At 47.0% G+C, this 17,535-nt stretch overlaps 1 protein-coding gene across 4 annotated transcripts in view; it reads right to left on the bottom strand.

Annotated features, from left to right (window-relative positions):
* DLGAP3 (DLG associated protein 3) overlaps positions 1-17,535 on the bottom strand; it is a 102,925-nt gene that overhangs the window by 25,106 nt on the left and 60,284 nt on the right. For all 4 annotated transcript variants that reach the window (XM_066269707.1, XM_066269709.1, XM_066269706.1 and 1 more), the window contains exons 2-5: positions 16,935-17,011; positions 14,357-15,520; positions 9,700-9,905; positions 9,299-9,371 (exon numbers count right to left, since the gene is read on the bottom strand). In XM_066269707.1, coding sequence (XP_066125804.1) covers positions 9,299-9,371; positions 9,700-9,905; positions 14,357-15,469 — 1,392 coding nt within the window. In that variant the 5' untranslated portion in view covers positions 15,470-15,520; positions 16,935-17,011. The remainder of the gene's footprint in view (positions 1-9,298; positions 9,372-9,699; positions 9,906-14,356; positions 15,521-16,934; positions 17,012-17,535) is intronic.

The following is a 17,535-nucleotide window of genomic DNA, read 5'->3' as shown; positions in this document are numbered from 1 at the left end:
CTTATTTTAAAGTAAAAAAACAAAACGGGAACAAATATAACATTTAAAATAAAGAACAAAGAACAAGTAAATTTAAATCAACAAGCTGACCAGTATTTCAATGGGAACTATGCTCCTCTCACTGACCACCAATGAAAGAGGTGCCCCTTCCGGAAGTGCGGTGGGGGCCGGATAAATGGCCTCAGGGGGCCGCATGTGGCCCGTGGGCCGTAGTTTGGGGACCCCTGGTCTAGGCACTGTGGGGAAAGGGAAAGGAAGCAAATCTTCTAAGAATTTGTACCCACAAGCAAATCTTCTCAGGATTCTGCATCTGCATGAGTCTGCATGGGCCAGACCCACCTAAATTAAAAATTAACATAAAATGGTCCCAGACCAAGAATACTCTACTAGAGGTGATTGCAAAATATTTTCTGGGGGACCTACTCCTAACCCAGGCTGCTCAGGATTCTCTCAGATAAAGCTCCATTGAGGATGGGCTAATATTAAACTGAGAGACAGTTTCTGACATGGCCCCTAATGATTTCCAACTCCTGGCATTCACATCCTTGTACAGCCTACTCCCAGTGAGTGTGGACTAGACTTATTGGACCACTCCTAGTTAATAAAATATGGCATATACAATGGAATGTCACTTCTAAGATTTGATTAGAGAAAGGCTATGGTTTTCATATTAGATACCCTCTCTCACTCTCCTTCAGGACCTTTGCTCTGGGGGAAGTACCTGGTACATTGTGAGTCCCACATGTCAAGACACTTATGCCTCTGGCCAACAGCCAGCAGGGCTCTGGGGCATGCTGACGGCCATGTGGGTGAGCATGGAAGCAGATAGTCCTTCCTCCGGGCAGGCCGTGAGATGACTACAGCCCTGGCTAACACCTTAATTGAAGCCTTGTGAGACACTGACCAGGTGGCGCCCAACTATGTGGTGCTCACATTTCTGACGCACAGAAACTGTGAGATAATAATATTTGTTGTTCTAGGTTACTATGTTTGGGGTAATTTATTATATAGAGATATATAACTAATACAGACTATGACACAAACTGAGTTAAGCCATTGAGCCATTGAGAATTCATGGTTTACCTGTACCAGCAGCTACTGTTACTTTAGCTAAAACAGATCAGCTTTTAAACTATATTTAAAATTTCTAGCCTGTCCAGGTGGTGATGCAGTGGACAGAGCATCAGATGGGGATGTACAGGACCCAGGTTTGAAACCCCAAGGTCTCCAGCTTGAGCATGGGCTCATCTGGCTTGAGTGCAGGCTCACCAGCTTGAGTGTGGAATTGCTGGCTTGAGCATGGGATCATAGATATGACCCACAGTCGCTGGCTTGAAGCCCAAGGTCTCTGACTTGAGCCCAAGGTCAGTGGCTTGAGCAAGGGGTCACTCACTCTGCTAAAGCCCCCAGTCAATTAATGAACAACAATTAATGAACTAAGGAGCCACAATGAAAAATTGATGCTTCTCATCTCTCTCCCTTCCTGTCTGTCTGTCCCTATCTGTCCCTCTCTCTGTCTCTGTAACACACAAAAAAATTTCTAGAACTTAAAAAAATAAAACTGAAAATATAAGAAAAGAATAAAAGCATTGAAAAAGACTAGATTTTACAAGGAACCAAATCAGAGTTCTAGAAATGAAAAAAAGTCAGTGAAATTAAACGCACAATTAATGAGATAAATAGTAGATGAGACACAACTGAGCAAAAAATTAGTGAACCAAAAGATATATCTGAGAAACTTACCAGAAGGGAGCTTAGGGAGGCAAAGAGATGGAAAATATAATGGAGAAGTTAAGGCACATGGAGGAAAGAATAAGAAGGACCCACATACAACTAATCGGAGCTTCAGAGGAAAGACTAGATAGAATGTGGAAGAGGCAATATTTAAAACATAATGATGGCAGTTGAAAAATTTTAGACTTCTGACTTCAGCCGTGACAGAGAAAGGGGGACACCAAATCCTATCCCACCAAGACAGCTATAAAGCTGGATGAAACTGTCAAAAAAAAAAAAACAATTTCATCACTCTGAAAATCAAAGAAACATTTATAAATGAAAATTACTAAACTTTGGGTAAGAACAGCATGAGTCTGTGGTATCCTTGCCTAGGTCTGCTCCCATATCCCAGCTCCCAGCTTTATTCATTGTAATAGTTCAAATCAGGATAGGCAGGTCATGAAAACCAGCTGCTTCACTGCCAGAGGTAAAGGGGCCTCACCTAGTTTGGAGTATCACCAGTTAGAGTGTCAAGAACAGGAACAGTCAGCAACACTGAGAGGCTGAGGTTTCAGCACTGTACTATTTGGGACAAGCTATGGACTGTCAGACTAACCAGAGATTTAATACAAAGTTCCAGGGGGATGAGATAGCTCTCCACATATCATGGGTTAACTAGAGGTGGGTGCAGGCACAATAGAAAGAAAATGAAACCAGAGAGGCCCTCAGCCCATAGAGCCTGTACACATGTGCAGGGGAAATACAAGAGAGCCTGGTAAAAAGTAAAAGCCAAGGCAGGCCTGAGAACAGCCTGAAAGTTGTGTTCCTCAGCCCACACACAGAACCTTAAGCACAGAGAAAATGTCTTACTGGCTTGAGGCTTTTGTGCATAACCTGTCACCAATTCCTGTCTGTAAAGTAAGCTATGCAGACACAGAAATGACACCTAGAAAATCAGCCTTAAAAATAAAAACAAGAAAGAAAAAAAATTGGTGGAAACATCACAGTCCACATTTGGCAGGGAAGATGAACTTCACAGATTTAGTACTGAGATTAACAAGTAACAAAACAATAACAACCTTCAAAAGGTAAAGTAAAAGTCCAGAGTTGTTGCAATATATTATCTAAAATGTTCAATATTCAACAAATGAATAAGAAAATGCAAATGTCCCTAAATGTTTGATTTATTGAAGACAAAAAAGTAGCTATGATAAAAATGTTCAAAATAAAGGAAATCATGTTTGAAGATTTAAAGGAAAGTGTTGCAGCAATAATTTAATGAATATAAAATCATAACAAAGGGATACAAATTATTTTTTAAAAGGAAAAAGAACAAAATGGAAATTCAGAAGCAGAAAAGTATAATAACCAAAATGAAATAATGCACTAGAAGGGCTCAGAATAAGAAATAATCAGTAAACTAGAAGCTAGATCAGTACTACATAGATCTGAGGAATGGAAGGGAAAAAGACAAGAAATGAACAGAGCTCAGAGACCTGAAGGCCAATATAAAGTATACTAGTATACATGTAATGGAAATTTCAGAAGAAGAAAGAGAAAAAGGGGAAGGAAAAATATTTGAAGAAATAATGGCCCAAAACTTTCCAAATGTGATGGAAAACATCAATCTAGAGATCAAAGATGCTCAATGAACCCAAGATAAAGATATCTATAAGCAGACACACTACAGTGAAAATGTTGAAAGTTGAGGACATGAATAGCAGCAAGAGGAAAAACAATTCATCACATACAGAAAAACTGGCTTTTCATCAGAAACAATGGCCTCCAGAGGCAGTAAAATGGTACATTCAAAGTGCTGAAAGAAAAAACTGTCAACCAAGAATTCTATATCCAGCAAACTATCTTTCAAAATAAAGTAAAAAAATATCTTTCCAAATAAATATAGATTGAAGAATTTATTGCAGCAGACCTAGCTTAAAAGAAATACTAGTGGAAGTTTTCAGGCTAAAAGGAAACAACACCCAACGGTAATTCAAAATAACAGGAAGAGATGAAGAGCACCAGAAGTAGTAAATATGTGAATAAATATAAAAGACTATAAATATATTTTTCTCACCTCTTTAAAAGAAATAAGATTGTACAAGGCAATTTATAATACCATCATCAGTATATAATAATTGTTGGGTTTCTAACATATATACAAATAATGTATATAATAGTAACAGCACCAATAGGGGAAAGAAGAAGGAGATATATTGAAACAGTACTTCTAGACTTTACCTGAATTAATTAGATTTTAATAAGTTAAAGATGCACATTGTAATTCCCAGCACAACCATTAATAATTTGAATAATACTGTAAAAGGAACAATAGTATGTAAAATGGTATGCTAAAAGTATTTATTTATTTCATGCCAAAGAAGGCATAAAGGCAGAACTGAGGAACAAAAATATATGATACAATCCAGCTATATTAGTAATCACATTAAATGTGAATGAACAAGACATGCCCATTCGAAAGGCAGGGACTGTCAGACTTGAATATAAAAGCAACTAGGTTGAAAGTAAAAGGATGCAGAAAGATATACCAGAAAACAATAATCATGAAAGAATTTTTTAGATTTGATGAAAGACATAAATCCTCATATTCAAGGAACACACATACACATATCATGGTGAAACTTCAGAACACCAAAATCAAAGACAACAGCGCAACAGCTATCAGAGAGAAATGAAAATTGCCTACAAAGGCCATTAAATTAATGACAGTCTTCTCAACAGCAAAAACAACACAGATGACAAAGGAATATCTTCAAAACACTGAGAGAAAATAAATGCAGACCTAGAATTGTATTATAAACTAGATTATGTTTAGTTTACTACTAACATTCACTGAAAAAAATTACACAGAAGAACTTTAAAAAGAAAGAATAAACTATAGGAAGATATAAGCCTTGGCCAGGTAGCTCAGTGGATAAAGTGTCATCCCGGAATGTTGAGGTTGCAGGTCAGCCCCCAGTCAAGGTACATAGAAGAAAAAAATCAATGAATACGCAACTAAATAGAAAAACAAGTTGATGCTTCTCTCTTTCTATCTTCCATCCCCACTCGCTTCCTCCCTTCCTTTCTCTCTCTCTCTCTCTCTCTCTCTCTCTCTCTCTTTTAAATCACTGGAAAAAAATTTTTTAAAAGATATACTGTACAGGAGATAAAGATGTAAGTATATATAATCAAGTACTTACTAATAGCGTAAAATATAACAACAATAATAAAGACTAATTTGGAGAGGTAAAAAGAAGGTGGAACTAAAATACTGGGCAAGAAGCAGTGTAAGAAGGGAAGAGGAAGTCAGAATTAAAATGCCCTAAAGTCTTTATATTGTTCAGGAGAAAGGTAGAAGAAATTGTCAACTTTCGATGTTGCTAACCAGAAGCGGATTTAACAGCAGGTGCACCAGATGCGCACCCTGGGCCCCAATTTCTGAAGGGCCCTGCAAAACCCCAACTTTATGCCTGACCAGCAGTGGCACAGTGGATAGAGTGTCGGACTGGGATGCAGAGGACCCAGGTTCGAGACCTCGAGGTCGCCAGCTTGAGCACAGGCTCATGTGGTTTGAGCAAAGCTCACCAGCTTGGACCCAAGGTCACTAACTTGAGCAAGGGGTTACTCAGTCTGCTGAGCCCCCTGGTCAAGGCACATATGAGAAAGCAATCAATGAACAACTAAGGTGCCACAACAAAAAAACTAATGATTGATGCTTCTCATCTCTCTCTGTTCCTGTCTGTCTGTCCCTATCTCTGACTCTCACTCTGTCTCTGTAAAAAAACAAACAAACAAACAAACAAAAAACCAACTTTACACTTTTTTCTAATGACACCAAGTTTGGTTTCATATGAGCAGTTTTAACATTAATAGTATATAATATTTTTATTTATTTAAAAATATGGTTAACATGTATTTTTATTTTCCTTGTCTCTCTCTTTTTTAGGAGCCCAATATTCTCTTCTGCACCTCGGGCCTCAACCAACCTTAATTCACCTCTGTTACTAACTCAAATATGCACATTATAATTATAAAAGTAACCATAAAGAAGCAAAATAAAATAAAGACTGCCAAGCCAGTATGATATTTGGTGGGAAAAAAAATTAAGAAAACTCAGTTGACCCAAAAGAAGGCAGCGAAGGAGTAGGGAAGCACCACCTAAAAGGCAAGATAAATGGAAGGCACAAGGTAAGAGGACAGAAATAAATCCAAGCATATCAGTAAATCACAATAAATATAAACGCACTAAACTCTCAAGCAATTGTCAGAACATATATAAAATAAAATATAGCTATAAACTATTTACAGAAGATATACCTAAAATGTAAGGAGACAATATGTTTTTGAAAGATAGAAAAAAGATGGTTTGAGAAAACGCGAAACCAAAAAAAATAGACTTAAGGGCAAAAAACATTATTGTAGATAGTAGGATGACATCTCTAGTGTGTTAAATCTGTTTCCGCTTTTGTAAAGCAAAGATTATAAGCTATACATCCCAGGAGAAATAGGTCATGTATACACAAAGTACTAAGAAAAAAAAGAAGAAAAACAGAGAAGAGTATAGGAAATGTTGGGGTAGGGGAGGACTAAGGACTAAAATTTTAATTTTACAATTCTCTGGGGAAAGACTTGAAAGAATTGAGGGCATGATTCCTGGGAGCGTCTAGGAAGGAGAGATCCAGGCAGAGGAAGCAGCAAATGCAAAGGCCCTGAGACTGGAGCACATTTGTGGTATCAGTGGAGCGATAAGGGGACCATTATGGTTGGAGTGGGTGAGGGGAGGGAACAGTGTGAGGAGAGGAACTCAGAGGTAGAAAGAGTCAGATAATTCAGGGCCTTATATATCATAGTAAAGTCCTTGACTTTTCCTCTAAGTAAGATGAGGATTTTTAGTGAATATAAATCTATTTTTACATGATCACCCTGACTATATTTGAGAGAGAATGATGTAAACAAGGGCAAGTGCAGGAGACCAATCCGAAGACAGTGCAAGAGTCTAGAAAAAAGAAATATGGTGATTTGGCCTGGAATGGTGGCAGTGGAGGTAAGGAGGGATGGTAGGTTGCTGGACACACTTTGAAGGTGAGACCAACAGGATTTGCTGAAGGATTGGATGTGGTGTGGGAGAGAGAAGGAAGTCAAGACTGACTCAGGCTTTTAGACCAGAGCTCCTGGAAGGATAAATTGCCATTATCTGAAATGGAGAAGGCATTAGATGAAGCAGGGAATTTGGGGAGAAAGGTTATCAGCAGTTTAGTTTTAGACATCTTACGTTTGAGATGTCTACTAAATGTCTGAGTGAGATTTTAATTTTTAATTTTTTTTTTTCTTCCTTGCATTTTTCCGAAGCTGGAAACGGGGAGAGACAGGCAGACAGACTCCCGCATGCGCCCGACCGGGATCCACCCGGCACGCCCACCAGGGGCGACGCTCTGCCCACCAGGGGGCGACGCCGCTCCGCTGCGACCAGAGCCACCCCAGCACCCGGGGCAGAGCGGCCAAGGAGCCATCCCCAGCGCCCAGGCCATCCCCGCTCCAACGGAGCCCCGGCTGCGGGAGGGGAAGAGAGAGACAGAGAGGAAGGAGAGAGGGGTGGAGAAGCAAACGGGCGCCTCTCCTATGCGCCCCGGCCGGGAATCGAACCTGGGTCCCCCGCACGCCAGGCCGACACTCCACCGCTGAGCCAACCGGCCAGGGCCTGAGTGAGATTTTAATACACTGTTAGAGCCTTGGCCGGGTAGCTCATTTGGTTAGAGCATCATCCCAATAAGCCAAAGTTGGAGGTTCTATCCCCTGTCAGGGTACCTACAAAAATCAACCAATCAATGCATAAATAAGTGGAACAACAAATCTCTCTCTCTCTCTCTCTTTGATTTCCTTTCTAAAAATATTTTTTTAAGTTTTTTAATACACCATTAGATACATATATGTGCCTGGCATTTATGGGAGGGCTTGGGCTGGGAATATACATTTGGGAGTCATCAGGCTCTCAGTAATAATCAGAGCCATGAGCCTGTGTGAGATGAGCTCACCTAAGAAGTATAGAGAGAAGTCCAGGAACTAAGCCCTGAAAAACTCCAGCATTCAGATCCTGGAGAGCTGTAGACACAGATGAGAATAAGCGGCCAGAGAGAATTGAGAAGAATCTAAAAGGTGAGGTGCCCTCAAAGCCAACTGAGGAAGATGTTTCAGGAAGGAAAGAGTCATCAGCTGTGTTAGATGTGGCTGATGGGTCAGGTAAAAGAGAAACTGCGTATTAACCAGTGGGTTTAGCAACAGAGGCTGCTCTGATGAGAAAAGATAGCTGCGCCAATCAGAGTCCCTGATTCAGGAGATGTGACAAAGAAATGCTGGGAGACTGCGGCAGCAAACAATAGGAGCCAATGTGGACAGCCTTTTGCATTGCCTTTGCATTGCTTCCTTCCCCGGCAAACAGCAAAAATAGCTAACCTTTATGGGCTGCTGGCTCTGTGCCAAGAACACTATTATGATGTCTATTTTTAAATAGGAAAAGTGGGGCTCAAAAATGTCAAGTAACTTGCCCCAGGTCACTCAGCTGGGTAAGGAGCTGAGCTGGAATTCAAACCCATCTCATGCGCTTAATTACTAAACTGCCTTGCTTCCCCTTAGTCAAGGGAAGGTCTGCACTCAGATATGGAGCTCACAATTACACCACGTCAGGGCCGAGTACCTTGTGTTTGCATAAAACTTCTCACTGAATGTTCCAAAAATTCCTGTGAAATAAATGCCATTACATTTGTCATTTTAAAGACGAGAAAATGAAGGCATTGAGAGATGTCTTGCTGGTGGTCCCACAGGTGGAGGTGATGGGGAAAGAGCCCAAGCCCACACCAGGAGACTGGAGTCTGCCTAGCCCATCTGTACAACCAGTCCTACCTTTTGCACGAAGTCAGTCAGGCCAGGGCAGGACCCAGGAACCTGAAATAACTGACATTGCCTCTACGTGCTCATCACTTTGAGGATACTTGGGTTTTTCTGTTTATTTGTTAGTTTTTGTATTTTTCTGAAGTTGGAAATAGGGAGGCAGTCAGACAGACTCCTGCATGCGCCCGACCGGGATCCACCTGGCACGCCCACGAGGGGGTGACGCTCTGCTCATCTGGGGCATTGCTCTGTTGCAACAGAGCCATTCTAGCGCCTGAGGCAGAGGCCACAGAGCCATCCTCAGTGCCCGGGCCAACTTTGCTCCAATGTAGCCTCGGCTGTGGGAGGGGAAGAGAGAGACAGAGAGGAAGGAGAGGGGGAGGGGTGGAGAAGCAAATGGGCGCTTCTCCTGTGTGCCCTGGCCGGGAATCGAACCTGGGAGTCCTGCACGCCAGGCCAACGCTCTACCACTGAGCCAACCGGCCAGGGCGACGATACTTGGTTTTTAAGGATGTGACTCTGAGATCCCCAATCCAAGTCAGTTCCAGGATTCCCGTGACAGGCTTCCCAGCTCCCCCCATGAGACCCGCACTCTCTCCTGGGCTACCACTTCGATTTTCAGGCCTAGGCTGAATGAACACAGACTGTATCCCTTTCCCGCCCTTCCCGTCAGGCATGCTGGGCCTCTCCCTACCTGTCCCGTGGTGAGGGAACGGCTGTAGCCAGGGATGGAGCTCCGGGGATGGATCCGGGGTGGGACGCAGCAGCTGGGAAAGGTGAAAATTCCAGATTCAGAATGGGGGTCTGTGAGGAGGCAGGGGAGGGGGGTGAGAGCATGGGGGTGGGGGGGGGCTGAGCAGGTTCTAGCCCTCAGAAACCCCCAGTCGGAGATCCCCCAGAAGACTCCTGGGTAAAAGGGGCACTCAGGTAGGGGCTATCAGAGGGACCCCTTCTTTACACGGAGGACTCTGGTACTTCCCAGTTGAACTTTAAGCAGGGAAGACTGGTGCTCCACATGCAGCTCCCGCAGGGACCTCCAGCAGCTTCCCACCCACGCTGCCCCGCCCACCGCACCCCGACCCTGCCAGCCCTTACTTGATCCGGGCCTGGTCCACACTGGAGGAGCGGCGGGTGGTGAAGCGCCGAGCCACCGCTTTGGGAGATGTCTTGGGGCTGCCGTCCGAGTCTCCGCTCTCCTCATCCCCCATGGCTTTGATGTAGCTGCCGCTCCGCATCCTGCGGCAGGGGATCTCCCCATCCTTGCCCCCAGTGGGGTAACCCCCCCAGTCATCCTGCGGCACCTGCAGGGACAGGGGCCTCTGTCTCTCAGATACATCCCTCCTGAACCCCCACTGCCTGTGGGAGGCGCTCCACCCTGACCTGGGCCGGCACACTGGGGAGCATGCAGACCCAGAGCAGGAGGCAGGGCTCAGGGCCGCACCCTCCCTTACAGGAGATGCCTTACTATTCTAAGTGGACATTTTCCTACTTAATTGAGGGCCACCTGGACAGTCTGGGTTGGCAGTGAGATGCTAGGTGTCACAAGGTTGAAGATCAAAGGCCAAAGTGACCTGTGACAACCCACCTCCCAGCGGTGAAGTATCACCTGACCTCAGTCCCTTTTCGCCCTTACTTGTCCTTCATCCGCCTAACCTGCTTCTGTCTCAAAACCTCCATCTCTCCTCCCTGCTGTCCATGATAAGCCACAGAGGGTTTGAAGCAGGGGAGTGACATCAGATTTGTGTTTCAAAAAGAGCATTCCAACAGTCCAGAGGATGGACTGTAGATGGCCAGGAGTAGGGCAGGGGCTCAAGTGGCAGGAGAGAGACCAATTAATTAGGAGGCTGCTGCTGTTACCCAGGCAAGAGGTGATGAGGCCTAAATTAAGACAATTGACAGTGAGAGGGAAGTGGAGATGGAAATGAGAGGTATTAAGGAGCATCAGTGAGCCTGATTAGATGTGGGGGGTGAGGGGGTAGGAAGAGTCGAGGATGACTGGGAGGCTGCTGGCTGGGGACCTGGGGGATGGTGCTGTCGCTCAGAGCCACAGAATCCCAGAGAAACAGGTGGGGGAAGGTGGCAGGCTCAGGATTGAGCACCCTGAGTTTGGCAGAAGACTGTCGAGCAGGTGGTTGGATGTTTGGTTCTGCAGTTCAGTGGAGAGATTCGGGCTGGAGGCAGATATGTGGGAGTCATGGGCGGCAGCTGAATCCATTGGAGTGGATGAAAGAGCCCAGGAGAAAAAAGAGAGAGTTGAGGAGGGATCCACTAACATTTAAAAAGGGACTGCAAAGAAAGGAAGAGGAGCCTGTGAAGTCACCTGAGAAGGAGTGGGCAGAAGGGTAGGAGGGAAGTCAGGAGAATGACATGTCATGGAAACAGGAGACATTTCAAGAATAAAAGTTGATAATGTCAAATGTCAAGTGCATTCAGAGGTTAGTAATTCCAGCTCAGGATTTAAATATATGTTCAAATTCTGGCCCCATCATCTGTTAGCTAGGTGAACTGAACTAGAGCAAAGCTATTTAATCTCTAAGCCTCAGTTCCTCATCTTTGAATTGGTATTGGTAATTATGCCTACTTCACAGGGTTAGGGGGAAGGAGAAATGAGCCAATACAGAGTGCCAGCAGATAGTAAGTGCTCAATACATGTTAACTATTATTATTATCAGCATTGAAAGGCATTTTTCAATGAAGACTCTCAAGAGACCATTGCCAGGACATTTTAGAGGATGGGGTGTGGACATCAGACTGCAGTAAAGGGGAGGGGGGATGGAAGTGAGTAAGTTGGGATCTGTGTCTAAGAACTTGGATATGAAGGGAAGACAGGAGATGGAAGGAGAAATGGGGTGGAGGAAAAATTTTTTTTGAAGATGAGAGACTTGGGCATGTTTTCAGGATGAGGGAAAGAGCCAGTAAAGATAAATAATCTTTAAATGTGGAGGAGAGCCACAGACAGGGATGGAGGGAACCCTGGGAAGACAGGCTCAATCCCTGCTAGAGGCATCGGCCTGTGATGGGTGGTCCTGGAACCTCCTGAGCCAAGAAGGAAGGGGATGAGGTCGGTTGGGGACCTACATGAGTCTACAGGTGGGCTCACAGAAACGTGGGGGAGCCCATGGCAGTTTACACTGTAAAGAATGAGTGTAGCCTGACTAGGCGGTGGTGCAGTGGATAGAGCGTCAGACTGGGATGCGGAAGACCCAGGTTCGAGACCCTGAGGTCGCCAGCTTGAACGCGGGCTCATCTGGTTTGAGCAAAGCTCACCAGCTTCAACCCAAGGTCTCTGGCTCAAGCAAGGGGTTACTCAGTCCACTGAAGGCCCACGGTCAAGGCACATATGAGAAAGCAATGAACAACTAAGGTGTTGCAACACGCAACAAAAAACTAATGATTGATGATTCTCATCTCTCCGTTCCTGTCTGTCTGTCCCTGTCTATCCCTCTCTCTGACTCTCTGTCTCTGTAAAAAAAATAATTAAAAAAAATAAAAAATTAAAATTAAAAAAAAGAGTAAGTGTAAATGAAGATGTGGAGGAGAGGGCTGGGGAAGGGAGTGAAGATTTAAGATACTTGTTTGTTTGTTTGTTTGTTTGTTTGTTTGTTTTTTAAAAAGGGGGGTTAAATTGGGGTGGGACAGGAAGCCTGAGAGAGTCAGGGTAGAGACAGAGACTCTGGAGATGAGACTAGGTGAAGGGACAGAGATCGGTGTGCACACAGGGACCCAGGGATGGGGCCCCGGGAAGAAACTCACAGGGAGGGACAGAGTCAAGGGAGAGCTGGGGCTCAGTGAGAGGAACAGGGTCTTGATAAAAGTGTTGGGGATCCAACAAAGACACATAGTCTGAGGGGGGTCAGCTTCCTCTGCTTTTGTCCCAGTGAAGCACCTGACTGTCTGGAAGGTCCCTGCAGCCCCTGGTTCTCTCCCAAATGGGTTCAGACCTCTCAGTCTTTAAGATACCCTAAAACCCCAAACCCTAATGGATCGTTCCCCTCCCCCACACTCTACAAACAGGAGCCAAAGCAGGCAGAGAGAGGCAGGCCAGCAGATGGGACAGCCAGGGCCTGCTCTGCCACACTGCAGGGCTCCCGCTCTGTAACCACTGCGGAGCTCCGGGCTCCTCTGCAGGACATTGTGAGGTGCATATTAAAAAGGAAGCCCCCAGGGAGGTCAGGGCAGCCCTGGAGTAGCAGCAGGAAGCAGCGGCGGCGTGGTGGCGAGGCTCCAGAAATGACGAGGGCTTGGTTATGGGAGAAGGGTTGGTACTCCCACCCTGTGGAATCCTTCAACTGCCAGCTTAGAGAACCTCTGTACACAGGGAGGGGACAATCCAAGGCCAACCCCGAAGTCCTGAATCCTAGCAGTCTCCAACCTCCCCTTCTGTCTCTTACCCCTCCCTGCTTCCACTGTGACCTATTTGTTCCCTTGAGTTTTCATGAGTTCCCCACCCAGGAGAGTGTGTGAGCAACTTACCAGCAACACCAGTGACACCCACAAGACACATACAAGCTCCATCCCCACAGCTTTGAACATGCTGTGGCTTCTTCCTGGAATAACCTTAACCCACTTCTGCACTGAAACTCAGTTCAGGGGACATTTTTCCCAGAAGCTGCTCTGGCCACCATCATCCTGGGGTAAGAGAGATGCCTCCTCTGTGGTCCCATGGTGCCCAGCACTCTCTCCAATCACAGCCTATCGCACCGTATTCTGTCTGCTTCCTTGTCTGTCCCGCCCCTTAACTGAGCTCCTCAGAAGCAGCATCTGTGATTTTATCTTTGTATCCCTAGCACCCAGGAATGAATGAATGACTGTGGATTAACTAGGTGGAATGTGGGTTGAGGGGATAATCCTAAATCTACTAGACTTCTAGAACTGTATTGACTTTTCCTCCTAAAACTATGGGAGGCCTCAGGAATATGAGAAGGGTGCCTAAGACAGAGGAGGAGAAGAAAGCTGATGGTGAGACCAGCCCCTAACCCATCTCAGTAAGAAGATGGGGAGTGGACAGTAGGGGATGGATGAAGGCTCCATGAGAAACAGGAGTCAGAGCTTCGAGCCTCATCTGCATACACCATGACGAGACAAGACAAGACGGGGACAGCATGTCAGCCATCAGCTGCCCCACCCAATCCCAGGAAGCCCTGTCCTGACTCAGACTTCAGCGTGTCCTCACTAGGAAAACCCACAGGACAGGCTCCCAAGGCTCTTCCACAGCCTCACGGTGGCCTACCACGCACACCCCAGGATGACAAACCCCAGCAGAGGCACATTCTGGAACTGACCTTCATATTCAAATAATATCTGGACCATCCAAATCTGTGAAAGAAAGAGGTCTGGAGAAGGCCTGGGGGCAGGAGAACTGCTTTCCAACTGCTGACCTCCAATCTCAAGGGAAGTGATAGCAGGGAGCACCGTGCTGTCCTGTCCACTGCCTACCCTCAACCTCATTGCGCCTCCAGCCTCACAAGACACAGGCCAGCACAGCTTGTCCAAAACAGCAGGTCATGGGGGAAGTCTTCCTGGCACTGACACACAACATCAGAAGAGAAAGGCCCCTTCATTGGGCAACTGGGAAAACTGAGGTCCCAAAAAGGGCTCAAGGTCTCACAGAATGAAGCAGGGCAGAAGTTCCCTGCATCCAGACCCTCAATCATGGTGACAGCTGACTTCCATCCAACCCTTTCCATAGCCTACTGGGTGACAACGCGGTGAGGGCTGACAGCGCTGCTCCCCACCCCCACCAAAGCCTCACCTGCAGATAGTGATAAGTCCTGGTTTTGGCCTTGGCCTCTGGACCCAGGAGCCCCTTGCCTGGCCCGGCCCCTGGGTATCCATTCCGGCCCTGGCTGACCATCATGGTGTGCCAGGCACTTCGCTTGACCGATTGTCCATCCAGTGACATGGACATGCCCGTGCAGGCAAGGCAGCGGCCTTCTGACCCGCCCGAGCGCCCCTTGAAGCTCAAGTCCCGGTAGGACCCATCTGGGGCCTCCAAGCAGAATGGACCACCTGGCTCCCCAGGAGGCCGCCCACCCGCCAGGAAGCCACTATCACTGTCCAAGTTGTCATCAGAGCTCCACCAGCCCGCGGCCTTGGCCTGGTGCCGCCCATCCCCCTTGCGGTCCTTGCTCTTGCTCCTCTTGCCATGCCGGGACTGGTGGTGGTGGTGGTGGTGGTGGTGATGGTGGTGGTGGGAGGTGTGGGGGCCTCCGGAGCCTGGGCCAGGGTAGCTGTCTCCGCCAGAGCCACCTCTTCCATCAGCTTTGGGCCCATTATAGTCCCGCTTCCCTGGGGCCTCCAGAGAGTGGGACTTGGCAAAGAGCTTCTGCACAGAGTGAACCAGGTGCCGGATGCGGCTGGGGCTCTCGCTACGGGCCTCCAGGGCAGAGCCAGACCCCGGCCCTGGCCCAGGCCCAGGCCCGGCCCCTGCTGGACCTCGCTGGTAAGGTAGTGTGTGGAAGCCATCTTGTTGAACTGGCAACTGCTTTTCAAACTGGTCCAGGAGTGTAGGAGGCAGGCGGGGGGCACCCTTGCCCTGTGGGTGGCCCACACAGTCTTCACAGGTGTCAAATGGGCCCTGGCCGGGGTACATCCTGGGGAAGGTGCTGCTACCCCCCCCAATTCCAGTCCCCCCTGGCCCTCCCTCGGGGCCTACTGAGGGCCCCTCACTCAGGCTCAGAGGCCCTTCAGGAGAAAGGTGTCCCAGGCCAGCTCTCGGGGCACAGAAGCGGGGCTCGGTGGAGAAGGCCTCCCCGGAGCCCAGCAGGTACGGGGCCCTGGCAGCTGGGCCCACGTCCATATGCTGTTGGTCAGCAAAGCGGGCTGGGCGGGGATGGCTGCCTCGGTCGCCATGGTAACCCCTCATGGCCTCAGCAAGGGCTCTTCATAGTGTTGGGGGCCAGGCCCCAGGAACCGCCTGGGAAAACAGGGAGAAAAAGAATTCAGATTGAACAATAAGCCACTTTACCTAAAACTATCTGTTATTAGGTATTCTGGTATCCCTTTAGGTAATGCATATTAATTTACGATGATTAATTGTACTATCTTTCCACAAATGGGCTTAAACTCCTTAGAAGAGTCATACTAGACAAAGACACTTACAAGGGCACAAAATAATACCATCATTCATCAAATGCCGCAATCTGATAAATACTTATTCACAAGAGGAAATGCCCTCAGCCAAATTGGTTTTTTTAAATCCCAGGGTTACCAAAAATAAAAGGATACCCAAACAGATGTACAAAATATTCAAAGAAACCAGTCATTAGGTGAACTGGCTTTTAACAAGCTGACTTGACACAAAATGATCCAAAGCCACACCTCTGACCCATCCCTACCCACTTCCACTGCTGTGAAAAGCCAGGTCTCGGGGTCACAGCTCTCAACAGCAATAATCAAAGAGAAGCCAGGCTCAACTCTGTATATCCAGCTTGATTATCCCTTCCTTCCACACCCTGTTCCTTCTATCTGGCTACAGGCTCATTCTCCCTTCCTCCATGACTGAGGTAAGAGGAATAACCTGAGATGGCTCCTTTCCTCTTCCGGGTTTCAAATATTCCCCACAGAAATTTCCCCTTCTGCCTTTGATCCCGACCTGTCACCCCCATTCCACTAGAGAGGACTCATGAAGAGACGAGAAAGCATAAATGGGGGGAATGCTGGCTGTATGTGGCAGCGTCTGAATCCTAAACTGGACTGAAACCTAGGAGTGCCTCTTCCCAGGAACAGTGGGCTCCCAGGGCAGGGCAGTGATGGAGAGAAAACGTTGGAAGCAGTGCCCCTGGCCCCCATCCCAGGCTTGCCAAGGCTGCGGGACAGAGAGGTCAGCTCTCAGCAAGAACAGCCTCCAATCAGGACTTCAGAGCTGCCAGGACAGGAGCTATGGCAGGAGGGGGTGACAGCAGGAGAAACAGGGACTGAGATGCTGGCAGACGGTGCCCTCCCTCATCCCAGACCAGGCTCCTGGGCCATCTGCTGACTAGGAGGGGATGACAGCCTCAAAGACTCCAGAAAACAGCCCCTTCAAGACTCATCCTCCCTTGCTCCCTACTACCACCTCCCAATATCCACCCACCATGTCTCAGGCTTCCTCCAGATCCTACTCACAGCTCTTCTCCTACTATTTCCCAATAACTTGCTAAGTATCAGGTACTGCGCATAACTAATATTCTCTGGTCCCACTGACATTTACCCATGAGAAGACTGAGCTCAGATAGTGCAGTCACAAAGCCAGGAAGTGGGCGAGTCGCTTTAAATCAAGATGCAAAGCCGTTATTCTGATTTGTGAACCTCAATTTAATCCCCATCTCTCAGACTCTCCTACCACTCACCATCCTGGGTGTCCCATCCTTGGTGTCAGGATCTCCACCACCAGGCAGAATCCTAACTTCAAAAGGCTCACTGGCTCCTGATGGAAAAGAAAAGGATGGTGAAGAGAGCAAAGGGGAGAGATTCTCTCAGAGGCCTCAGAGAATCAGCCTCTGGTTCCCTTCTCAACCCCCACCCCAAACCAGAGTTGACTGTATCCCCCATGATGCAGAGTCTTTGAACCCCCAGGGAAATGAGGTTGGCTTTCCATTATGCAAATACATGGAAATGAGCTTACAGGTTGGACTACCTCCAACTGCAGGTGTCTTAGTGATCTGTCCATGGTGCTGAGCCACTGCATTTCCATCGCCCTCAAATATGATTCCATGCCACAAAAATTTGTTCAGCAACTACCATAATCAAGACTCCTGGTGTAAATGAGATCCCTGTCACTGAGGGGCTTACAGTCTAACAGGGGAACAACCTTTTATATAACAGGGTTATTTTAGGTCCCTGTATTTTTACACAAACTAGTCCCTCCTCTTAGAATTTCCTTTCATCCATCCACCTCCTTCCCCCAGCCCCTTCCCTTTCCTACTTGCTCATATTAAGCCCCACCTTCCC

This window comes from Saccopteryx bilineata, chromosome 3 (assembly GCF_036850765.1).
Source record: "Saccopteryx bilineata isolate mSacBil1 chromosome 3, mSacBil1_pri_phased_curated, whole genome shotgun sequence".
NCBI lineage: Eukaryota > Metazoa > Chordata > Mammalia > Chiroptera > Emballonuridae > Saccopteryx > Saccopteryx bilineata.
Note: the sequence above shows the minus strand (reverse complement) of the source record. Positions and strands in the feature narration are given on the sequence as shown.